This window comes from Haliotis rubra, unplaced genomic scaffold, assembly GCF_003918875.1.
Source record: "Haliotis rubra isolate DU_JTF1 unplaced genomic scaffold, ASM391887v1 Scf111, whole genome shotgun sequence".
Taxonomy (NCBI): domain Eukaryota; kingdom Metazoa; phylum Mollusca; class Gastropoda; order Lepetellida; family Haliotidae; genus Haliotis; species Haliotis rubra.
Window position 1 is genome coordinate 2,003,147 of NW_025765015.1, and position 25,879 is coordinate 2,029,025.

Sequence of the window (25,879 nt, forward strand, 5' to 3'; positions counted from 1 at the left end):
AGCAGGAACAGCGTTTTCTGTGTTAGCAGCTCAAGTGTAATCTGATCTAGTGGTTCGTAGACATCACTCGTAAGATGACGCAGAATTACATTTAGATCCCAGGCTGGAGCTCTGAATTTCTTTTGCTGGTCCTCCAGCTTAAAAGATCTCAGCAGAGCAAGTAATTCTGGTACTTTCGTCAACTTGATGCCTGTTTTCATAGTAATCACTGTACTGATTGCAGTGAGGTATGTAGATAGTGTCGAACTCTTCAGATGTCTGGTCTGTCTAAGATGACACAGATATTCCGCAACTTGAGGATGAGTGGCTATCATCGCAGTGAAGCCTTTCCGCCTTGCAGAAGTCTCAAACTTTAGCCATTTGTCGTCATATAGGTTACGAGTCGATCTGCGTATCGCTAGCGTTACTGCTTTGGCTGCCCTGGCGGAGTATCCTCTTTTCTTCAATCATGTTTTGATACTGTCCACACGTGTAACTGGAACACTGTTGGGCTTCTGTGGACTTGCTGGGTGTGCGGATGTATTAGTAGGTTTGGACAATCTGGTAATTTCATTACTGGGTTTCCCGAGATCTCCTATTAGGTCTGGGAACCATGCTCTCGCTGGCGAGTAAGGCGCGACCAAGGTCAGTTGTAGCGTCTGAGTCTGTTTAATCTTGAACAGTACTTTTGGCAGTACTATCGGGGGTGGAAAAGCGTAGCCGTTTAATCCTTCCCACAACATGCTCAGTGCATCTGCTGCCCAAGCTTGAGGATCTGGAACTGGCGAGACAAATGTCTCTAGTTGTTTGTTGAACCTTGTGGCAACAGGTCTATGCAAGTGGATCCTATGTTCCGAAATGCTTCTGGATCAAGCATCCATTCTGTAGGTGACGGATGTAGTGGTCTTGAGAGAGCGTCTGCAAGTACGTTCTTGGCTCCGGGTAAGTGACACGCCTTTATCCATACGTTTGCTTCCTGTGTTATCTGGAACAACTGGAATGTCAGCTGCAAAAAGGGTTGGAGACCTTGTGGTTCCTTGCCAGTTTATGGAGAATGCTACTGTAGAGTTGTCCGTGTGTATCATCAACATTTTGTTGTTCAGCAAGCTCGACCATAGTTGTAAGGCGTTGATCACTGCTTTCATCTCTAGCAAATTGATGTACAGCTGCTGTTCTATTTGGACCACTTTCCCGACGCCACTTGATCATTGAGATGCACACCCCATCCTTGCATCGAGGCATCTGCGTAGAGATGCGTGTCTAAGGCCGGCTCTTGTAAATAAGTCCCTTCGCAAACGTTCGACCTGTGTGTCCACCACAGTAGATATCTCCTGAGGTTTTCCGGCAGCAAGATAGGGTCGACGCTGTCTAAATGTTTTATAAGGAACCGTTGCAGCGGTCTTAGCTGTAACCTTCCTGTACGAGTCAAGTCCTGCGCCGAGGTTAGTAGACCAAGTAGACATTGCCATGTTCGTAGTGTTAACGGAGAGATGACTGCTTGTTGAATCATAGCTTGTATCTTGACCCAATGATCTTCTGGGACCATAATTCAATCCTGTATTGTGATAATTCTTATTCCCAGCAATTGAAGACCTTGATTGATTCCAACTCCAATTTCCATCAGGTTCACTAGCCATCCTAGTTGCGTGAACAACTTTTAATTGAGAAGTTCAGCTGCTCTCTGAGCTGACTGGCACTTTGAAGAACCTGTATTCCGTCCTCCGGATAACCGGCATTGCGTAGACCTCGATGTTGTAGATAGGTGCCAATAGGCTTGGTTATTAGTATGAATAATCATAGAGCCTACGATACAATAGGACGTTCCATTGGAAGTGCTAACCTCTGATTGCAGTGATGATACATCATTCTTCCCCTTATATACGCAGGCGATCTGTGTTGACATCGAAGCGTTGTCTATTTATAGCAAGGCTGGCTTCCGTGTAGCATCGCATGGGACAGGTACTCATACCGACTTTTATCAGCTACAACTTCCAAAATAAACATCGTTTATCCTGCTGTCAAGGCTAGACATCTATTAGACTCCCATGATGATAACAGGCCGTAGTTGTATACTGTTTCCAAGGCTGCCGATGAAGTATTCCGACGTACCACAGGTTTGTTTACAATCAGAAAACATGCTGGAGCCTGCTCTGTCAGTGGGAGGCGTTGTCTGACGTGGACCAATCAGCTTCAAGCATGACGTCACCAGTGTTGTAGCCAGTTGGCCTCCATAAATTCTGTGAGTAAAAGCGTGCGTAATCCTACGCCGCTCATATAAACCTCCTGGCTAAGGGTTGCTCCAAGTGTAAATCTTGTTTAGTGATATGAATCACTTATTCCCAGCATGACGAAGGAGGCTGTCGAGACGTATGTCTGTATGGATCTAGTTGATAAGATATAATTCCTAATCCCCACGCTGAGTGACGAGTGTTAATACAATCATCTGTACGTCCGTTCAAGTATACTTGAAGGCGATGTTAACCTTAAGCCCTTTCTAAAGGTCGTCTTAAGGTTCTCCAATACTTGAGATATCGGCTTCATAAGTGATATCATATTGTAGTCAAAGTCATCAGCGTATATGCAGTACGTCTCTGTTGGGTTGGAGTGAGTGAGTGAACGACAATATCCGCAGGCCATCTGATACCTGGTATAAGACCTCAGCATCCGTTTCCATCACTGCTTCGTTTTATTCAGCCGTATGGTAATAGAGTCGATGTCAACATCCTGCCTGTTGATGTAAGGGTTTGCGAACACTGTAGATGTCTACGTTGCTGTTATCTGCCTGTAGATCTGAGAGTTCTCGAACCTTGTAGATGTCTGTAGCTTTCTCAAGGATGTGCGTTAGCAATCCATGCTGTAACTTATGAGTCTGGGAAGACGAGGTCCATAGTCTCCATATTATTAGAGCTAGGTCTCAACAGTTCATCCATCTGCGAACTTGTTTCCCTTCTTGAACCTTCATCCTCGTTTCGCGAACCTCTATCTGAAGATTCCTCCCTATGCGAACATCTGTCTTGAGAGTGTTCTGTCCGCAAACCTATATCTGTGGATACATCGCTTGGCAAACCTTGTGAGGTGAGCTATCTCTTCACAAACCTCTGGCTTGAGGTGAGTAGCTTCGAGAACGTCTGTGCGAAATATGAGATCTCGATCTAGAGAGACTATGTGTAGGAGTAGGATCCTTCAATGTTCTCGAACGTTGAGGGTTCGCAGACGTAGACAGAGTAGGTAATACATCTCTATCATCCTCCAAGATGACAGAGTCGTCCGAATGTGGAGACCTTCGTAAAGGTGTACGTTCTCCAACGTAGCCTTGAGGTGTAGATCCAAGAGGAGTAGATTTGCGCAGGCCCATGGGTTTGCACCTATCCTTAGGTTTGCGCACGGTTTCGGTAGATGAGAGGCTTTTCTTAGCCTTCGATTCCTTCTGGAATCTACGTTCCATCATGGACATCATCGAAGTTCTGCATAGGTTGACGCTGCTACGGTGTAGATGAAGCATTCACGAACGCTGATGAGTTATGTGCCTCAACTTCACTCCGAGAAGTAAGAGGTAGTACGTCAACAGCTTTCCTGCTGTGACTGTAGTAGAGGACTATCTCGTAGTAGTAGAGGTCGACAGAGTCGTTGATCTCATAGATACTTCAGGAAGAAGTAAAGGGGGTCCGTCAAAAAACGTCAAGTACGTGAGGAGGTACAATCTCTTCGTTGAAGGATTCCTGGTGCGTAGATGAACTAGCACACGTAAATTTGCCATCCGTCTGGTAACAGCTGACTTCTTCTGCGTTGTAGAAGAGGATGACATCTTTTTGTTAGTCTCAGACGGAGTCGACTGAGATGTAGACGATCTCTTCCTGACCCCTTTACCAGCAGACTGCCCCTGTATGCAATATACGGTTTGAAGGCTGATCTGCAGTTTTTATCAATCGTGACTTTCTCACACGATCCATGGCACGTCTATAGATATAAGACAAATATTGATTAATTGAGGATTTGATAAATCAATCCAATAACTACAGCGCAAGCTGGAGGAACATGGATTTATTCACGAAGCACATTGGGGATGAGGATCAGCCAAGGATAACCTGTGCCTGCAAACAATGCAGGATTTCATGGACGTAAACAACGTTACATGACGATGAATTTACGACTCAAAGTCAATAAATATTTACAAAATTTTACAAATACTACATAGTAGTTATAGCCAAATCCATATACAGTGTAATTTTGAAGAATAGGCCTAAATAAAAAGTAGGTGATGCCGTATACGGGACTCCAGTGCTCAACTATCCGCTTGGGCGAAAAGATAGAGAGTGACAAGTAAGGAAGATCACATGACTGGTTTGCGCGGGAAAGGGTAAAGGGAGGTAACTCGTGGGTGAGTGTATTTATACGTCCGCGTCGGGAACTTCAAGGGATTCAAGTGTTCCACTGCCATTCGAAAGGGAAAGGGAGATAAGCAAAAGATCATGAATCAGGATAAGGAAAAATTATGTATTATGCTAGCCAAATGCTCGCATAATACAATTTTTATTCCTAATATATGATATTAATGATACTGAAACACACAAGGTTAATAATCTCTATATATCAACTCATTGAAGGTCATCACTTGAGAACCCATAATATTTATATTTACACCTTCATTTCCGTGTCATAAGATACATTTTTATATTATTTCTGATCTAAGATCACCTACAGAGGGAAACAGTCAGTCGAGTTGCATCTAGCTGTTATTTACCATTGAAACAAATAGTCAGCTGAGAATATATCTGGTATAAAGCAAACATTGCAGGTGAGCTCATCATGATCTTAAAAGGACATGGAAGTCATTGTCAAGAGTTTCACTTAGATGGAAACAAATGTCTTATTTGTTTTCTGAAAATGATGCTATAAAAATAAGAACCAGAAGCATCTCTCCAACACTCTCTTAGTACTTGGCCCTCTCGGTCTTGAAGACTGAATTCTGGTCAAGAATACATATGAAGTTTCAACACAATCTATCCCACAGTTCTGAAAACTGAAAGTGTGAAAAGTTTGCCGACATGAACTTACCGATACTGAGTTTTGTCTTGTCTTTCCGCCAGGCCAACAGAGATGGCAGCTGTCTCAAATGCCCCAGATTGTCCAGTGTCCAGTACAACGTTCAGTTCTCTGTATAGTCTGGCCAGCAGGGTTATTCTGTGTGGTAATGTCATACATTCTCCTGTCTTGCCTGACAACAACAAGCAGTCACAAACACTTTAATAGGCCTGGTTTGAAAAACAGCTAGAATCAGGGGAGAGGAGGTGAACTTGTGTCTGAGACTGCATTAGAGTTGACAGTGTTGTTGTCATGCCTACCTTGCAGAACACTTGTGATGTACATCCTCTCCTGCGTGTAACGGGTCAGCAGGTCAGACACTGTTGAGGTACTGCTGGGATCCTCTTCTATCATCACCACATTACCTGCTTCTGGAAACATGGAACATTCTGGCCTGCATACAGGAATACCTACTGCTCCAATTTGACTTTTAGTTAGGGATTGGCAATTTATTAAAGGATGCACAGACCATTGATATTTCAGGATATACATGATAAATTGACACTACGAAAGAGGTTTGTTTAATGATGGAGGGTCATAAAAAATGTATTGGAGGTCATGACAAATTGTTACCTGGACTGGGGGCTGGACAAATGTACTGAGAATGTTCTGACTAGAAACTATTCACTTCAGTATTTTGTCAGGGGAATTCTACCTATAACCTTAAAACCTTCAAATGTTGACAAAACAATTCTTTCCTGCTACCCAATTCTGCATCTGACAATGAGAAATTGAAGAGAACTGTCCGAAATACCTGCTCTGATTGAAGAAATTTTATTGTGAAACTGTTGTCTGTCAAGTCCCATCAAGCCAGACAAACCCTCACTCAGTGTCAAAGTGAGTAGTTGGTCCAGTCCAGCCACATCACCTGCACAAACAACATTAGTCACTAGCTATATTTGTTGGACCAGTAACAGCATTACTTTAGTCCTGATGCTATAACATCCACGTACTGACAACACACTTGTATATAGTCAGTTATCAGAAACTGACACTTTAAATAGGCAACTGCATCAACTACAGAAGGCTACAAGTAAGTCAAACAAGCCCTCCTCATCAATATAATACCACTACATCAGCAGTACACAGTTGCAAATAGTTTCAGAATATCTTGTGTCCCCTTTATTCAGAGTTTGTCTCTGTTCATCATGATGAACAGAGCTACAAACTGTCTGTACAGCTGCAGTCAGAGTTCAAGATGACCAGAAATGTGAACATATAATTCATGCTTGAAACCCACATTTCATAAATGTTTTTTGTCCCGAAGTCTAAAAACATTCAGGATGTTGTTGCCAAATGTGCATGAAAATCTATATCTATATCCATATCTGTGGACATTCAGGACATGCTTCTAAAAGGTTTGAAGACAAATGGAAAACATATGGTTTCAAATGCAATCACTGAACAAAATTATAAAAAATGATACATTTTCTAGACAAATGAAATTTGTAAATTAATAATTTAATACAATACAAAAAATAAACGAGGGCAGTTCATCACTTGGAAATTTCAAACTGTTTTATCAAATGTCCATCAATAGGAGAGAACACTATTTTCCAAACTGTTGTTTTTCTAGATGCTTGATTGGCATTTTAGAAGATGCTATTTGATGAACATAAAGAATTTTCTGGATTTCATCTTCTTTTTATTCTTTGATACAACTTTTCGGGTCCTGTTTATTAGTTTTACCTGAAGATTGGGCCACAACAGGCTCCAACACATTGTATCAAAGAATATAAAGAAGATGAAATCCAGAAATTCTTTATGTTCATGTTGTTTTTCTCTTCCAATTAATTCGGCTTGGGGCTAAAATTTGCTAAGCAGACTATGATGTGCCATTTGACACGATTAGCTATCATCTGGTCTCACAGTCCTATAGGACATTCATAGGGTAAATAATGAACCTTTCTTCCACAGTGCTTGTTCCTTTGCCTTGAGCGCCTGTAGGTCTGTGTTGTGGGCCTTGGTGGTTGTTCCGCCATCAATTGCAGACGACAGAAGTTGTTCTCTCAACACTGAGTATTTGGCATCTAGCATCTGAAAGCAAAGCATTCTAGGATGACAGCATGTACCCCACTACCCGCCATCAACTCATCATACGTGAATGGAACAGACAAGCAGGTACTTATGTTGTTCATGTTAATATAGGCATACTCATGGGCACCTGGGAGGCGGCCGTAAAATATACCCATCCAAATCATAAACTTGACTTTTGGTACATTGAATAAACAATGGAAGTTGTGTGTGCATTATTATGAAAATAGATCTGTTCCATACTACTGCTTGACCTGTATTTCAGCTGCATGATGGCAGGTGTAGTGATTGGGTATTTCAGCTGCATGATGGCAGGTGTAGTGATTGGGTATTTCTTGAGAATGCTATATAAACAAGATCCAATGCACACTTTCCTGAAATGTTGAATAGGAATATCTTCATTTATGTAAAAGGGATAACTGAGATTAGACAGTAACAGCCAGGGTAGGTAGCAATGGTGTAGACTGAAGATGCCATGGATTGAATGTGTGAATGTAGAGTTTTTAATCTTCAAATAGTCCTCATATGTCTAACATTTTTGTCAGATAGATATTTGTTGTGCTGGAACACCTGAATATCAAAAAGTGACCCCAATGCAATCAAGACATGGGATTGTAGTAGGTGAACAATAACCAGGATTCACTACCAATATCTACCTTCATACCTGTAACCATGCAGCAAAAGTTGACAATAACAAGTCCAGGCCGTACAAAATGGCTTTGAGTATAGCACAACTGACAACCTTCTCATGTTGACATTTGATGAGCATATTATCATTGCTTCCTTCACAAGCTGCATTAACTTGTTTGAGATAGTAATAAGAGACCATTTTTTCATCTTTCATAGTTATGACCTTGACCTTTGACACTCATGACAAAAGAGTTACCGTTAAACACATTTTACAGGAAGTCCATGGTAGTATTTTGTGTAATATCAACAACCTGTTCCTTGTATGGATAGACAGGATCCCAGGCAGGCGCAAGGTGGAATGTGGACAGAGCAGCCCAGTCTATGTACCTGAACCCCTACCACCTGGCTCCATATATATGTTTCTGTCCCTAGGAGCTCATGGTTAACACCATTCAAAGTCATTATTTACAACTAAATCTGTTTCCAAAACACAAGTTTGTCTTACCTCCAGCACAAGTTTGTCATCTGCTTCTCCCTCATAGGCTGTGAGCACATTGTACACATTCCATGTGGTCTTCTGTTGTCTGATGTCACTCTCCCCATGCCACAGCCTTGTCAGCTCCTCCTCACACTGTACACAACATACATCATCACCTGTACCAACTCTCACACATGGGAAACACAGTGATTACCTTCAAACATCAAGCAATTACATAATATTCAAAACTAAATGCATTTGGATGTTTATAGTATGACTTATCCTGACACAACACATTGTAATTTTCTTCTGGACTTGTATACTATAACACAGAACCCAAAATGTGCCTGTTAATCTTCTGGGGAGCCCTTGGCTACCAACAGGAGTTATCTGTCCCTGAATCCTTCACCACATTCTCAGCAGTGTTTAGCATGATCATAAGCCATACTGCCAGGATAAGTATACTCACATCCTGCTATCGAAATTCAGGTATATATCTCATCATGCCACAATACATTGCAATGCTTAGTCCACTCATATAAGTTCTTGTCGTGCTTCCTATCACTTCCAAATAGTGCCAAAGTGCTCTCAACAGACGTGACAATGCCTCTGACTACCTTCAACAGATTTAATACCACCCTGAATACCTTCTTATCTTGAAGTCCTTAACTGTGATATTTACTGCATTGTACTAAATTAATGTCTGCCACATAGGTACATATGTTACCATTATTTTGCTGTTTAATGAAACAGAAGTAGTCAGCAAGTAGAATCCCTGTGTGTCTGCACAATGAATGCGCAAAGAGAAAACATTCTGGATATTTGCAGAATGTAAATATATGTGGCTATCATTGTGAGGGATGAGAAAGAAGTGAAGAGGTCAGGGGTAGATAACTTCAGTCTGTGACCAGAGGCAGGGAGGAAGAACAGGTACATTTTGGGTTGAGTGGTATGGGATTGAATCCCAGAAAGAAAAGGCTAACAAAGTCAATACAGCTGTTTGATTGTGTAGGTAATGATGAGATGACAAAAAGGCATTGATGCACTGTACAGACACACATGATCAGAACACAGCAGTTTCTCCATTTCTGTTTCAAGACTGTTTGGTTGTTATCATGCTGTTATCTAACTGTGACTCAAGGTGCAAGTTAGTCCCCCCCAGTTACCTGATGAGGCAGACTCAGCAGAAGGTCAGCCATCTCAGTGTCTTGCAGAACCTGAAGACTGACAAGAACGGCAGCAGTAACCTGGTGTGGTAAGACTGACCGGCCGTGCGTCATTGTGAGTGTTTCAGCTCTGCATACTGTCTGTAGTACTGCAGCTTCTTCCAGGAGGTCTGTATACTCGTCCTGCAGGTCAGCTAGGTGCACAAACAATATAGGGTAAACCATGGGAGATTTAATGGTTGCAAATCAGATGAACTGAGCAGTGGGAACAAGAAAGTATGGTAAAAACTTCTCTTATGCCTACAAGATGAACAGAAGTTTCACAGGTTGTTAAAAATAACAGAAAAGCAACCTTTCCAGACATTACATAGTTAAGGAGGGGAAGGAGGTTGATGTCTATGGAAAAAACACAATTCAGCAAAAAGTTGACAGTAAAGGGACATCACAGAAAACCTTTATAGATGGTGGAGCATGACGTAAAAACAACAAAAGTGTGTCAGGTTTTGAAGTAATGGGCTGATGATATGCCCTGGAGCGTGGAGGGTTCATGTGACCTGGTTACCTGCATGCTGTAAGTCTAGTTTGGCTTTCTTGACTCGGAGCTGGGCTAGTCTCTCCACCCTCTCGCTTCTTGGCATGTTTGCGGCAACCTCAGTCAGTTCTCGGAGAGATTCATCTTGAAGCAGGGACAGCAGTCGTTCTCGCTCCTCACAGTGGCGGTAATAAACTTCCTGGACATACGCCTCTCTCCACACACACACATCACCTGAAATGGGATACAAGTCTGTACTGCAAAGTTGGTGTTTTACAAACAAGGAACTAATACAACATTTAGCCTGTTTAGTTTAGCCAACAGAATAATTCCTTATTATGCCTGCTAACATAATCATATATGTATTAATTACCACACATAGTCCATACGTCTACACATTGGCAGTGTACCTGTTGGAGAAATTAGATGCATCCAATTATTACAAATACCTGTTGGAGTTCTAGATCTGCCTTGTCTGCCTTGTCTGACTTGACCCTTCTGAACATGCTCCCTGCGAAGCTGTACTCGTCTGGCAGCTAGATCATGTTGTCGTTCCTGGTCAGTCTCACATCTAAAAACATACCAGTATGTAATTTTTTTGATTAAAATTATTATTTTATACTTATCCTGACTCATGCTTAATTGCTTGTCTCCTTCTTCTTGCGAATGATAGTGGAACACTTGAATCCCCTTTTGAAGCTCCCTTAAAAAAAGCGGACGTAAAATCACTCACCCAGTGTTACCTCCCTTAGGTATTTTGGCGGCAAAATCTGTCACATGACCAAACATGCTCTTCACTCTCTCCGAATATGAGCCCGACACCCGGATTACAGGGAATCCAGAGTGTCATGGGGGGAGGTTGGGAGGGCTGACCTCATGAGTCAGGATAAGTATAAAAGATCAATTTTAATAAAAAAATTACATATTTTTCCTTATCCTGACTCATGCTTAATTGCTTGTAGAATCCAACGGAACTGGTGGTGGGTCAAGCCACTCTGGATTCATAGCTTGCTGATTTACGTCCTGCATACCCCCCCGAGGGAACTTCTTATGGCACTGTGCTGATCCTTTCTTCCAGCTTCCTCTGATGAGTCTGGGGGGGACCACAACTTGTCAGATTTCTCCTGACATTATGTGTGGATTTATGCAACTCCATGTCTTGATGCTTGCATCAAGTGGAGAAGCGACCCTTCTTCATGTACGAGTAAGTCCTTTAGAAGTACAGGGTCCGTCACTCATGCTGGTCTGTCCTAGACGTGCGCATGGACTCTAAAGCTCTAGCTATTCAGAGCATTGGCTTTTAGAAGTCACGTGATAAAAGGGTGAGATTCATCTCAGCGCCTTTGAGGAACCGTCAATTGTTGTGCTAAATGAGTTGCGACCCCTTCACTTACAGGTAAGATCTTTACCCGTACAGGATCCTTAATCATTCATGCTAGCCTGTGCTAGACTGTGCGCATGGACTTTCAAACTAATACTTTTTCTTTAGTAAAGTTATCAACAAGTCAATGTGATAAAGGGTGAGATTTTCCAACTCAGCCCCTTTGAGGAACCGTTAGTTGCTGTGCTACAACGAGAGGCCCAAACTGGTGAATGCCGGAGACGTCCTCGGTAGCAATGTCTCTGAGGTAGTGGTTGGCAAACACCGTCTCTGACTTCCAAATGCAGCCCTCCATTATTGTCGAGATGGAGCAGTTTCCATGCAGAGCGAGTGTCAATGCCAGTGCTCTGACTTCATGAGGGTTGGAGGCACGTGGAAGCTCAAGTCCTGCTGCTATGGTCGTTCTTGAGACTTCTGCTGATGTCTCTGTTGATAATGGGATGAACAGGCGCTTGAATTTTTGTCTCCTTGTCTCAGTCTTTTGAAGATATATCTTCAGGGCTCTGACCGGACACAAGGATAGGTCCTCTATATCCTGCGGGCCGAGGATTGTAGATAGCGCTGGTACGTGGAACTGTCTATCTGGCTGACCAGGTAGTTGGTTCTTGGCAATGAAGTCCCATCTAAGTCCTAGATGAACTGCAGCATGTTGCCCACTGTCGAATCTGGTTCGACCAAAGTCCAGCACATGTATCTCTGATATTTGAGCTGCTGTGGCTAGCGCAAGCAGGAACAGAGTCTTCTGTGTCAGCAGCTCGAGGGTAGTCTGGTCTAGTGGTTCGTAGACATCACTGGTAAGATGACGTAGAATTACATTCAGATCCCAGGCTGGTCCTCCAGTTTAAAAGATCTCAGCAGAGCAAGTAATTCTGGTACTTTCGTCAACTTGATGCCTGTTTTCATGGTAATCACTGTACTGATGTCGGCGAGGTATGTAGATAATGTCGAACTCTTCAGATGTCTGGTCTGTCTAAGATGACACAGATATTCCGCCGCTTGAGGATGAGTAGCTTTCATCGCAGTGAAGCCTTTCCGCCTTGCATAAGTCTCAAACTTCATCTATTTGTCATCATACAGGTTACGAGTAGATCTGCGTAACGCTAGCGTTAATGCCTTGGCTGCCCTGGCGGAGTATCCTCTTTTCTTCAAACATGTTTTGATACGGTCCACATGTGTAGCTGGAACACTGTTGGGTTTCCGTGGACTTGCTGGGTGTGCGGATATATGAGTAGCTTCGGCCAATCTGGTAACTTGATTGTTGGACTTCCGAGATCTTCTATTAAGTCTAGGAACCATACCTCTCGCTGGCCAGTAGGGCGCGACCAAAGTCAGTTGTAGCACCTGTGTCTGTTTGATCTACAACAGTATTTCTGGAAGTAATATTGGGGGTGGAAACGAGTAGGCGTTTAGTCCTTCCCATGATATGCTCAGTGCATCTGTTGCCCAGGCTTGAGGATCTGGAACTGGTGAGGCAAACGTCTCTAGTTGTTTGTTGAACCTCATGGCAAACAGGTCTATGCAAGGGGATCCTATTTCTCTTATGATGAGCCGGAATGCTTCTGGATGGAGCATCCATTCCGTAGGTGATGGGTGCAGTGGTCGGGAGAGAGCATCTGCAAGTACGTTCTTGGCTCTGGGTATGTGACATGCCTTTGCTTCCTTGCTTCCTGCGTGATGTGGAACAACTGGAATGTGAGCTGTAGCAGGCTTGGAGACCTTGTGGATCCTTGCCGATTTATGGAGAATGCCACTGTAGAGTTGTCCGTGTTGACCATCAGCATTTTGTTGTTCAGCGAGCTCGACCATAGTTGTAAGGCGTTGATCACGGCTTTCATCTCCAGCAGATTGAAGTGAAGATGCTGCTCTATTTTGGACCACCTTCCTGACAAAACTTGATTGTTGAGATGCGCATCCCAACCCTGCATCGAGGCGTCTGCGTAGAGATGTGTGTCGAAGGCCGGCTCTTGTAAATAGGTCCCTCCCCAAACGTTCGACCTGTGTGTCCACCACAGTAGATACCTCTTGAGGTTGTCTGGCAGCAAGATAGGGTCGACGCTGTCTAGATGTTTTGTCAGGAGCCGTTGCAGCGGTCTTAGTTGTAAAACCGTCCTGTGCGAGTCAAGTCCTGCACTGAGGTTAGTAGACCAAGTATAACTTGCCATGATCGTAGTGTTAACGGAGAGATGACTGCTGGTGGAATCATTTCTTGTATCTTGACCCAACGATCTTCTGGGACGACAATACGTTGTGATAAACCTTATCCCCAGAAATTGCAGATCTTGTTTTGGTTCCAACTTTGACTTCATAAGGTTCACCAGCCATCCTAGTTGAGTGAGCAACTTGATTGTGAAGTTCAGCTGTAGTTTGAGTTGACTGGCATCTTGGTGAACCTGAATTCCATCATCCAAGTAGAAAGCATTGCGTAGACCTCGATGATGTAGATATGCGACTATAGGCTTGGTTACTCGTGTGAATAGCCACGGAGAGCCGAAGATATTCCAAACGGTAGGACTTTCCATTGGAAGTGCTACCCTCTGAATAGGAATCGTAGATACTTTCTTGATTCCGGATGTATAGGGATGTGTAGATACGCATCCTGTAGGTCTATGCGGGCCATGTAATCTGCTGGATGGATGAGTAGTCTGAGTTGAGGTAGTTGGATCATTCTGAACCTCTCTGGTTTCAGTAGATAGTCTTTGTTGAATTTGTGCATGTTGTAAATCAGTCTGAACTTCTCCTTGGAGTTCTTCTTGGGTACTAGAAAAATTGGTGAATAGAAGCCTGGAGTGAGATGATGCTGATATATTATCTCTACTGCCTCCTTCATCAGTAGTGAGTCGATGGCTTCTTGTAGTTTGTCTGCCTGTTCCTCTGCACAGTTGAAGACCATCGGGCTGAGGGTTAGCGGAGGTGTGGCCTTGAGTTGTACTTTGTATCCTTCTCTTAGTACTTGGGAGACGTAGTCGTCCTCTAGTATTCCCCAATTCTTCCAGTACCTTTGTAGACGTCCACCCACTGTTGACAGTTTTACAGGAACGGCTGGGGGTGGAAGACTCCAGTCGTTCCCGAACCTTGATATCAACGTCTATCTACCTGAGTGCGGCCTCTCCCTGAGTTTCCTCTGTAATTTCCGGATGGGCGAAGAAAAGATCCTTTGCCGCCTTGAAGCTGGGGTACTTCTTGTCCTTTGCCTTCTGTATGCCGGAATATTTGGACTTGCTGTTATACTTTTGGGAAGTATGACGGATGACGTTAGCCAGAGTATCTATGGATTTTATCATCATTACTTCTCTAGAGTCGTGTGTAGCTTCCTTAGCTGCATCCTCTATTTGTCCTCCAAAGATAGTAGGCGCCTCCCATGGAGCTCTCAGTAGCGGTTGGGTGAATCTATCATTCCATGAACAGGATGCAAGTAGCCCTTGTCTTCATAGTAAAGTGAGACCTGCAGATATAGATGCCAGATGGTCCGATAAAAAGTATTGGTCCTTCTTCTGTGTTATGACTGACTGACTGATTTTGGTTTACGCCGCTTTTAGGAATATTCCAGCAACATCACAGCAGGGGGCACCAGAAATGGGCTTCACACATTGTACCCATCTGTGTTATGAGGGCCGAATATATCATTCTATCCTCTTCCGAACTTGAGTTCTGGAATTTGTTGATCAATGCTTCATTGATGGCTCTGGACCTGGCCAACCCGAAGAAGGATCTGCTTGTAGCAGTATCAAGTTGAGATAACTTTTTGTCTTCCACTTTATACATCTTGTTTCGGGAGTCATTGACTAACTTGATGTTATCATCCCATTCAGGCGCCTTTGTAAATGGATCCATATGATGTAGAGGGGCATCTCTTCACATTAAATGATGGTAGGTGCTGACTCTGGTACTTGGATGCTTTCGCGAAAGCTGTGCGTAGGTTAGAGGGAACCTTGGATATAGGTTCAATCGGAGGGATAGTGACGGAGTCGAAGTCTTCGTTACGCATCCTATAAGTGTAAACTTAATCTTTATCTTTAGAAGGAGACTCCAAGTTCAACCTGTTGGCAATCCACGCTGTAACCTCTGAGTCTGGGAAGACGAAGTCTGTTTGCAAGTCCAAAGTCTCCTGAATATTAGTGCTAGGTCTCTGTGACTCATCCATCTGTGAACCTGTATCCCTTCTCGAACCTTCATCATCCTTTCACGAACCTCTATCTGAAGATTCCTCCCTATGCGAACGTCTATCTTGAGAGTGCTCTCTTCGCGAACCTCTATCTGTAGATACATCTCTTTGCGAACCTGTGAGGTGAGCTATCCCTTCGCAAACGTCTGTTGTTGGATGTAACCTTTCGCGAACTTCTGTGATGTGAGCCCTCTCTTCGCGAACCTCTGTCTCGTGATGAGTGACTACGCAAACGTCTGTGAGAGATATGAGATCTCGACCTAGAGCGGTTAGGTGTAGGAGATGGATCCTTCAATGTTCTCAAACGTTGAGGGTTCGCAGATGTAGAACTGTGAGTAGGCATCTCATCTCTTCTATCCTCTTCCAAGATGACAGAGTCGTCCGACTGTGGAGACCCTCGCAAAGGTGTACGTTCGCCAACGTAGTCTTGAGACATAGTTCTATGAGGAGTAGGTTCGCGCAGGTCCGTAGGTTTGCGCACGATGTCGGTAGCTGAGAGGCTTCGCCTGAGCCTTCGCTTCTTCCTGGAACCTACGTTCCATCATGGCCATCATCTGGTTGGTGAATTGATTCATAAATTCGCCCGGGTCAAAGTTCTGCATTGGTTGACGCTGCTGCGGTGTAGACGAAGCGTTCGCGAACGCTGATGAGTTCTGCGCCTCAACTTCACTCCGTTGAGAAGTAGGTGGTAGTTCGTCAAACAGCTGGCCTGCTGTGACCATTGCAGGGGACGATCTAGTAGTTGTAGAGGTCGATTGAGTCGCTGATCTCATAGGTACTTTGGGTAGAAGTAACAGGGGGGTCATCAAAGACGCCTACTTCGTGTGGAGGTATATCTCTTCATTGAAGGATTTCTGCTGCGTTGATTTACTAGCACGCGTAGATTTGCCCTCCGATCTGGTAATAGATGCTTTCTTCTGTGATGTAGAAGAAGATGACATCTTTTTCATCTTTTTCTTAGCCTGAGACGGAGTCAACTGCGTTGTAGACGATCACTTCTTGGCCCCCTTACTAGCAGACTGCCCCTGTAACGCACCAGTATTATGAACTTCAGCAGTAGCAAGCAACATACGGTTTGAGGGCTGATCTCCAGTTTTATCAGCCGTGACTTGAGATGACTTTCTCACCCGATCCATGGCACAAATATTGATTAAATTGAAGATTCGATAAATCAACACAATAAGTAACGCGCAAGCTGGAAGAACATGGTTTTATGCACGAAGGGCACTGGGGGTGAGGATCAGCCATGGATAACCTGTGCTTGCAAACACTGCAAGATTTCATGAAATGTAAACAAAGTTACATAACGATGAAAAAAAGAGACGACAATTTCTACAATTTTTTTACATATAATACATAGTAGTTATTGCCAAATCCATATACAGCTTAATTTTGAAGAATAGGACCTAAATAAATAGGATATAATGCTGTATACGGGACTCCAGTGCTCGCCCAACCATCCGCTTGGGCGAAAAGGGAGAGAGTGACAAGTAAGGCTGGTCACATATTTGTTTGCGCGGGAAAAGGGCAAAAGGGAGGTAACTCATGGGTGAGTGTATTTTTATGGCCGCTTCGGGAACTTCAAGGGATTCAAGTGTTCCACTACCAGTCTGAAAGGAAAGGGAGATAAGCAAAAGATCATGAGTCAGGATAAGTAAAAATTTATTAAATTCAATTTCAGATAAATGCTGACAAAGTTTACAGCGAAAGCTGGAAGAACATGTAGAAGTGCAATTAGGACATAATAGATGAGGATCAGCAGCAGACAACCGGTACCTGCAATGAATGCAAGTTTTCATCAATTGTAAACAAGATGAAATATCATGTCAACAACGTGAATAAACATATAATTTAGACAAAAATTTCAAACCATATTGCTGGTATATCTTCATAAATGCCGTATACAGCTAAATATAGTGGTAAAGGCCTAAAATTAAAAGGATAGTGCCGTATAGGGGACCCAGGCGCTCTCACAACCGTCCTCTAGGGCGAAGAAGGAGAGAGTGAAGACCGTGTTTGGTCATGTGACAGATTTTGCCGCCAAAATACCTAAGGGAGGTAACACTGGGTGAGTGATTTTACGTCCTCTTTTTTTAAGGGAGCTTCAAAAGGGGATTCAAGTGTTCCACTATCATTCGCAAGAAGAAGGAGACAAGCAATTAAGCATGAGTCAGGATTAGGAAAAATTAAATGTTTAGGAAACATGCAATATTTATGGGCCATATACAAATAGTTCCCATCAGTATTTATGGAAGTGTAGTGAAGATTTAAATGCAATAAATTCACTGTAATGTCAAATTACATTGGAAAAGTTGAGATGATTTCACTGATGCTTACTTCCGGCTCTCCTATGGCAGAGACTGTTTATTTTTCAAACATTTTCTAAATCTAGGTAAATTTGCTTCTAATAAGGCTATATACGGAGAAACTGGTAGATGTAATATGTTTGTGTTCAGCAGAATAAGAGCAGTTAAATATTGGTTAAAGTTGGTAAAAATGCATTACTTAAGGTATCCTAAACAGTGTTATCTTTTTTTGAAATCACAAGATGATATTGGTAAAGTTAATTGGGTGTCTAATGTTAGATTATTACTCTTTTCTACTGGATTTTCTTATGTATGGCTTGCCCAAGGGGTTGGCAATGAAGACTGTTTTATATCTCTTTTCAAACAGCGCCTATGTGATATTTTCATTCAAGAGTGGTCTATGTCCATTAGTACTTGTAGATATTTAGAATATTATGCCTCTTATAAGTCTTTGCTAGAACCAAAATTGTATATTATAAATTTTCATGATAAATCTTTGATAAGAGCTTTATGTAAATTAAGAATTGGTTTTCATGATTTCTGTGTAAATAGGGCACGTAAACATGGTATTTCTACAGAATGTAAAAGTGATTTGATCTGTTCTAATTGTAATACAGGCGCTATAGAGGATGAGTTCCATGTCATGTTTGTATGCACCCAGTATCTAAGTTTGCGAAAAAAGTATATGCCATTTCTTTCACACACTGTTATAGATAAACATTCACTGTCAAATTTGTTAAATTCTAAGAATATTATGACCATAAAGTCTGTAGCAATGTATCTCAAACATGTTTTACTGTGCGTAGCCATAAATGTAACCATGTATGAAACCATATGTTCACGTGACTTGCATACTATTCTGTAACAACAATAATTGTAATGTAGGCCTTAAGGCCAGAATTACTGAATAAACTGAATCTGAATCTGACTGTTTATTGTTCACTACGTTAGCTGGTATGGCAATTGTAATCTGAGCAAGGTTTATTTAGACTTTGTTTGCCGATAGTGTCTGACAACTGTGCATAAGGTCATTCGCGGATCCAGTGTGTGTGTGCGTGCGTGCGTGTGTGTGTCAGGGGGTTCAAAACCCCACCCCCCTTGAAAATGACTATGCAGAGCCGAGGGGAGAGGGCGTTCAGGGGGTTCGACCCCCTCTTTGAAAAGTCCTGGATCTGCCCATTCAAATCCCAATACTTCTAGGCATGAAAAACATGCCTCATATGTGGCAATATACAGAATGATTTTATTAATGTTGTTTACTGTGAGTTTGTTGCCAAAAATGCTAGTCAAATTGAGAATTCTACCAAATTCAGCCTTGGATCCCATCACAGTTACTTAACCAGTCATGAATACCGCCTGTACTTCAGTACTTGTATACACTATTTCCTTGATGCCACACTCTCTGAAAGACATCACGACATGCACGTGTCTGCACCTACCTGTGACCTGCACAGACTCTCTCCAGAAGACCTGTAGCCATCAGAACTGTCTCATGGTCAGTCTCCATCTTTGCACATAATGTTTCCAGATGAAGATAAAGCAAATGTAGCCTCCGATTGGCTGCTGTAAGGTCCTTTGATGCAGGAGATTTCAGCCATCTGAGAAGACTGTCTTGCTCTCTGTCATATCGAGTGACAAGATCAGCCAGAAGATTGATTGCTGGAACTGTATTACAGTGGATGAATCAACTATAAGGCCACATTTTTATTATTCAATTAAAAAAACTAACAAATGTGGGTAGATTGTTGTGGGCAGATAGATGACTTCGACCTCTGACCTTTAAATCTATGACATTTACATTTACTGGGCACTTGCCACATATAACCAAAAGATAGTTCAGTTTTTAATAAAATCATTTTCATTTATACTTCAGTTAGACTAATAAAATAATACACTGTATACACTTTTCTCCTTTTTAACTGTCATCATATACCAAGGGATAGGCTCCTGCAGTAGATTATCATCAACATTCACAGCCATGCTTATGAATACAGATTTAACATGATACTAGCAAGAAGAGTCAATTCCGAGCCTCTGAGTGAGTGAGAGTTTTATGCTGCTTTTAGCAATATTCCAGCAATATCACGTTGGGGGACACCAGAAATGGGCTTCACACATTGTACCCATGTGGGGAATTGAAACCAGGTCTTCGGTGTGACGAGCAAACACTTTAACCACTAGGCTACCCCAATGCCCCTCCGAGCCTCTGACAAACCCGCAGATCTAGATACTAGATAAACCCTTGTGTGAGAAATACTTTACCAGTTGTTTCAGCCTCATCAGTGAACTGCTTAGGTGATCCCATCAGTGTTTGCAGGGAGGGGAGGGTCTTGGAAACAGAAAAAAGATGTTGAGTACAAGATGTGTCTGGAATAAGAGGTACATGTAATGGATGTGTTAAAGAGCATGCCTCCTTTCTCACATTTCTCTCCCTTGATACATAGTTTATATTTTCTTGGGCCTCTTGTCTTACACTGATTTGTTGGTAACTGACATAGCAATATTTTAGATTGACCCACTTCTAGCATACCTGGGATTTGGGACCCATGATTCTGTGCATTTCTTCTAGTTTGCCTTCTCCCCTAAGGGCCTTTTCTTCTTTCTGGGCTCGTTGAAGCTCCTTGTGCTGTCTATCGTTAGAAAACCTGAACAAAATGTGAAAACTTCTAGAACAAGATCTGTTGATCTTTCAGCCTAGATCCACAACATTACTGTGTCTCTGTCATGCAGTACTCTCATGAAGACCACACAGTCCCCATAGCAGCATTTGCCCCTTGAGGCAGGAACCAGTAAACCAACAGTAAATGTGAGTCTCGTGCTCTGGAGGGCACCAGTTTATATACACAGACTGAAAAACAAGCATAAGTGTCATACTGATTTTACAAAATACCGAATTATATGTGGATGTCACATGCACCAGTGTATTGCTCATATCATGCCAATGACACTGTTGATGTGGTTCAAATCATATTGACAGATTTGCATAAACTTGCATAAGAATACATGTATTATCCACAGTATCACTCAGGAAATACAACAATTCTCATTTCTGTTTTGGTAGTATAATAAATATGCCTGAAATATGAAACAAGTGTGTTACAGGTGTATCACTCCTGACTTACCTGTTCCACTCTGCACCGTACTGGTCTGTCAAGGAGAACAGGAGCACAGCATCACCTAGAACTGTGTACTTCTCCTGTAACGCGTCCATGTACTCCTTCTCACTGTCTCCAATCTCCACTGCACCAAGCACTACATAAGCTATGTTGTCAAAATGTTCCAGCACTTGACTTCGACTCTCTCTCCTCACCATATGACAAAGTTCCTTCACTGTCTAGATGACATGAAAAATGTCTTTTAATGTGTTCGCCATTTTGTATATGTGCAAAGTCATCATACAATGTTAGGAAACTACTAATTGCTTCTACATGAGTATTCCTTTCAGATCTAAGCTGAGTGGGCCTTCACTCAATCAATCAAATAAACCTCTGTCTTCTTACTATTTGCACTGGTAGATGCATAATCAACCAAATAGTAACAAATTGGTAATCACTGTCGGACAGTTTGAGGGTTGTATGGAATGTCCTCAACTCCCTGTGTATCCATACATTGTCTATTGATATATGAACTTGTGATACAATACACATATTCAGCCAATCACATTGACTAGGTCTTACACACACAGTTTACATGGAGTTGGTTCGTACACAGAAAGGCAATACAAAGAATAAACCCCAGAAACAGAAGTATTCCAGAGGTCATCATAAGGATGAATATGTACTAAATTGCACACTACCACAGTATGCACCTGAATGACCTTGAGTGTTAATTTGGCTAGTTGCTTACTTGTACAGGTCACATGACCACATGCTACTTTCATGAGACTGTGTCACTTGTTACTAGTCACAACTTAGGTTTTCAAACAAAACAACTGTCACATACATAATTTATATTATCAGGCAATAAATGGCAAATGCTTTCAACTATGAATGACATGTGACCTTGGCCTTTTGGGTAGGTCATTTGTGACCTTTTTCTATTACATCATCACCTTGAAGATGTTCCCTTGACCCTTGCTATGGCTGATCATTGTGTTATCACCAGGACTGCCTCTTGGCATGTAGCTGTATCATGTTAGTAGCCAGCATTTTCTTACACATAATTTTGGTCAGTAATGAGACCTTTTGGGTAATTCAAAACCCCTTGATGTTTGAATTATGAAATGCCTGTACGTTTTAATTATACCATGAGTCATGTCTTGTATCTACATCAGGTGATGAATGTCCTTGCTGATAATTTGTCAAACTGAAACCGAAAACATATCTTCCTATGTTCTTTCGATGATTTACCTTATTGTGTAGATCCGACAATTTTATCTGGAATTCCACCTCTTGAGAATGCTGTAGATCAGCCAAGATAGTTGCTGCGATCTCCCTGTCAGTGGGGTTGGTAATGGTCTGCTGTAGCTTGGCCTGTCGCTCAGCCCAGTACAGGCCCACTCCTACAACACATCATGCGTGTCACTGACTGTAGCTGAAATTAGGTATGGACGCAAGCACATCTTGTCTTCATTCACATGTCTGAAATACAATTTGCGTTTACGGAGGTATAAATGTAATAGCAAAATACTTTGATGTATGGACCTATATTAATAAACATAATGAAGAGTGTGTAGAATGTATAAGTCTGCAATGCAGCTGTCTAAACCTGCTAGACAATAAACCCAAATATGGATTGCCTTTCATACCTGGTAGTTACTGAAAATATCCACCAATCATAAACAGTTCCATAAGACAATTGAGTAATGGATGATCTCAAATTCTTAGCCCATCACGCTGTAGAACTGATAAAAGGATTAAATAAGTGTCCCTCAAACGTGCCATATGTGACTTTGTCCATCTTACAGTCGGAGAAGAAATTCTACCATCATAGGCACCATTACAGTTTCCATCCAATTCTCATCTTTTGTCCCATGTGCAGAATGTCATACACCAATCCATTAAACATGTAGTCTTGTGAATTAAAGCAGTGGACTTGGTGTTTGTATGTAGACCACTACTACTACCTGGGCCCCAAGTCAACAGAAGTGTCATGTCTGTCATGCCAGCAAGCCCAAGACAGACGCTCCCTCAAATGGGTGAAACAGATGATGAGAGATCTTAGCTGAGCACTATTGATATGAAAAATTCTTGTCTCCTCCTCTTGAAGTCAGTTCAAGTCTCCACACCCTCTTACTGTGTATCACCATGTCCTTCGAAGAATACCTCTTGGTGAAGGACTTGGTAGACGCCTTCATTGAGAATACACACCTTACAAGACTTTTTTGATGATAAAGGTAATGTAGAAGCAACACCTTCCTATGCAGATCAATGAAGGAGGAGTCAAAGTGAGATGTGATACTGCAGAGCTTCTCTTGACAGTGAATACACCAAGTATGTGGGACCCTGTCTGTCAAGGTGGTGCTGCCACCAGGATACAGGATGGTGGGGTTGGGCCTATGTTAAAAAATGCACCTAGGTGCAATTCACCCAGATTTGAACAAATGTATAGATAGATGTCTTATCAAAACCCTTTACAATTAACTTATATCATAATCATGCATAACAGATAATGAGATGTTCATGTTATAGAGTGAGGCTAGCCACATTGTAGTGGAGGTGCTTACCTCAGTGTAGCAGTGGAGGGGCTTACCTCAATGTAGCAGTGGAGGTGCTCACCTCAATGTAGCAGTGGAGGTGCTCACCTCAATGTAGCAGTGGAGGTGCTTGCCTCAATGTAGCAGTGGAAGTGCTTACCCAAATGTAGCAGTGGAAGTGCTTACCCCAATGTAGCAGTGGAGGTACTTGCCTCAATGTAGCAGTGGAAGTGCTTACCTCAATGTAGCAGTGGAGGTGCTTACCTCAATGTAGCAGTGGAGGTGCTTGCCTCAATGTAGCAGTGGAAGTGCTTACCTCAATGTAGCAGTGGAGGTGCTTACCCCAATGTAGCAGTGGAGGTGCTTGCCTCAATGTAGCAGTGGAGGTGCTTACCTCAATGTAGCAGTGGAGGTACTTGCCTCAATGTAGCAGTGGAGGTGCTTACCTCAATGTGGCAGTGGAGGTGCTTACCTCAATGTAGCAGTGGAAGTGCTTACCTCAATGTAGCAGTGGAAGTGCTTACCCCAATGTAGCAGTGGAGGTGCTTACCCCAATGTAGCAGTGGAGGTGCTTGCCTCAATGTAGCAGTGGAAGTGCTTACCCCAATGTAGCAGTGGAAGTGCTTACCCCAATGTAGCAGTGGAGGTGCTTACCCCAATGTAGCAGTGGAGGTGCTTACCTCAATGTAGCAGTGGAAGTGCTTACCGCAATGTGGCAGTGGAGGTGCTTACCTCAATGTAGCAGTGGAGGTGCTTACCTCAATGTAGCAGTGGAGGTGCTTACCTCAATGTAGCAGTGGAAGTGCTTACCTCAATGTAGCAGTGGAAGTGCTTACCCCAATGTAGCAGTGGAAGTGCTTACCCCAATGTAGCAGTGGAGGTGCTTACCTCAATGTAGCAGTGGAGGTGCTTACCTCAATGTAGCAGTGGAGGTGCTTACCCCAATGTAGCAGTGGAGGTGCTTACCCCAATGTAGCAGTGGAAGTGCTTACCCCAATGTAGCAGTGGAGGTGCTTACCCCAATGTGGCAGTGGAGGTGCTTACCTCAATGTAGCAGTGGAAGTGCTTACCTCAATGTAGCAGTGGAGGTGCTTGCCTCAATGTGGCAGTGGAGGTGCTTACCTCAATGTGGCAGTGGAGGTGCTTACCCCAATGTAGCAGTGGAGGTGCTTGCCTCAATGTGGCAGTGGAGGTGCTTACCCCAATGTAGCAGTGGAGGTACTTGCCTCAATGTAGCAGTGGAAGTGCTTACCTCAGTGTAGCAGTGGAAGTGCTTACCTCAATGTAGCAGTGGAGGTACTTGCCTCAATGTAGCAGTGGAAGTGCTTACCTCAATGTAGCAGTGGAGGTACTTGCCTCAATGTAGCAGTGGAAGTGCTTACCTCAATGTAGCAGTGGAAGTGCTTGCCTCAATGTAGCAGTGGAAGTGCTTACCTCAATGTAGCAGTGGAGGTGCTTACCTCAATGTGGCAGTGGAGGTGCTTACCTTCTTGCAGCATATCAGCATGAGCAGTGGAGTGACTGTCATTCTGAACACTCTCACGCCAGGTCAAGTGTTGGTTCCTCAACATATGTGCTCGTCTCTTGAGCTCTGTAGCTGACATTTTCATTGCACCATTCAGTGCAGCCTGTATGTCATGTCCTTGTAGCATGTGAATGATAGCCTGTAACACAGGAAAATACTGAATCAACAAAATGTACTGGGCTCACAGACTTGGAAGCAATAGATGGGTTTGGTGAATTTGAAACTCTAGGAATAGAGATTACTACACTAATGATATCCTTTATCTTACAACCTGTGAAGGGCCGGGTTAGAATGAACCTTCAGTAACCAATGCTTGTCATAAGAAGCGACTAAAGGGATTGGATGGCCAGGCTCGCTGGCTTGTTTGACACATGTCATCAGTTCCCAATTGCCAAGATCGATGCTCATGCTGTTGATCGCTGGATTGTCTGGTCCAGGCTCAATTATTTACAGACGGCCGCCATATAGCTGGAATATTGCTGAGTGTGGCGTAAAACTAAACTCACTCACTCACTTTATCTTACAACAAGGTGTTTTAAAACATATTTAATTAGCAAAGGCAAGTTAAATTCGTTTAGATAAATGGTGTCTGACAGGCACGAGTAAAGTTACCTGTTTTGTACACACCATAAAATCGCACCACTAAAGTGAGTGAGTATGGTTTTACTCCGCTTTTTATATTCCAGCAATATTGCGGCAGTGGACACCAGAAATGGGCTTCACACATTGTACCCATGTGGGGATTCAAACCTGGCTCTTCGGCATGACAAGCAAATAATTTAACCACTTGGCTACCCCCGACGCCCCACACCACTTCAGGGTCAAATAGATTCAAATTTATGTAATTTTTATGATAAAATTGATATTTTATGCTTATCCTGACTTATTTCCTTACTGCTTTCTCATCCTCTCTTCCGAACGGTCAAGTGGAAACTTGAATCCCTTCAATTCCCTTGAAGCGAATGTACA

The 25,879-nt window shown here is 42.8% G+C and overlaps 1 protein-coding gene across 2 annotated transcripts in view; it reads right to left on the reverse strand.

Moving 5' to 3' along the window:
• Positions 1-25,879, reverse strand: part of LOC124288178 — a 92,737-nt gene that overhangs the window by 37,406 nt on the left and 29,452 nt on the right. The window contains exons 8-21 of one of the 2 annotated variants that reach the window (XM_046724768.1): positions 24,872-25,049; positions 22,100-22,251; positions 20,873-21,084; positions 20,281-20,395; positions 20,013-20,079; positions 19,190-19,415; positions 10,351-10,472; positions 9,932-10,135; positions 9,370-9,563; positions 8,231-8,356; positions 6,966-7,098; positions 5,816-5,929; positions 5,322-5,432; positions 5,035-5,194 (exon numbers count right to left, since the gene is read on the reverse strand). In XM_046724768.1, the coding sequence (XP_046580724.1) occupies positions 5,035-5,194; positions 5,322-5,432; positions 5,816-5,929; positions 6,966-7,098; positions 8,231-8,356; positions 9,370-9,563; positions 9,932-10,135; positions 10,351-10,472; positions 19,190-19,415; positions 20,013-20,079; positions 20,281-20,395; positions 20,873-21,084; positions 22,100-22,251; positions 24,872-25,049 (2,114 nt within the window). The remainder of the gene's footprint in view (positions 1-5,034; positions 5,195-5,321; positions 5,433-5,815; positions 5,930-6,965; positions 7,099-8,230; positions 8,357-9,369; positions 9,564-9,931; positions 10,136-10,350; positions 10,473-19,189; positions 19,416-20,012; positions 20,080-20,280; positions 20,396-20,872; positions 21,085-22,099; positions 22,252-24,871; positions 25,050-25,879) is intronic. The other variant, XM_046724774.1, reaches the window with a different exon arrangement.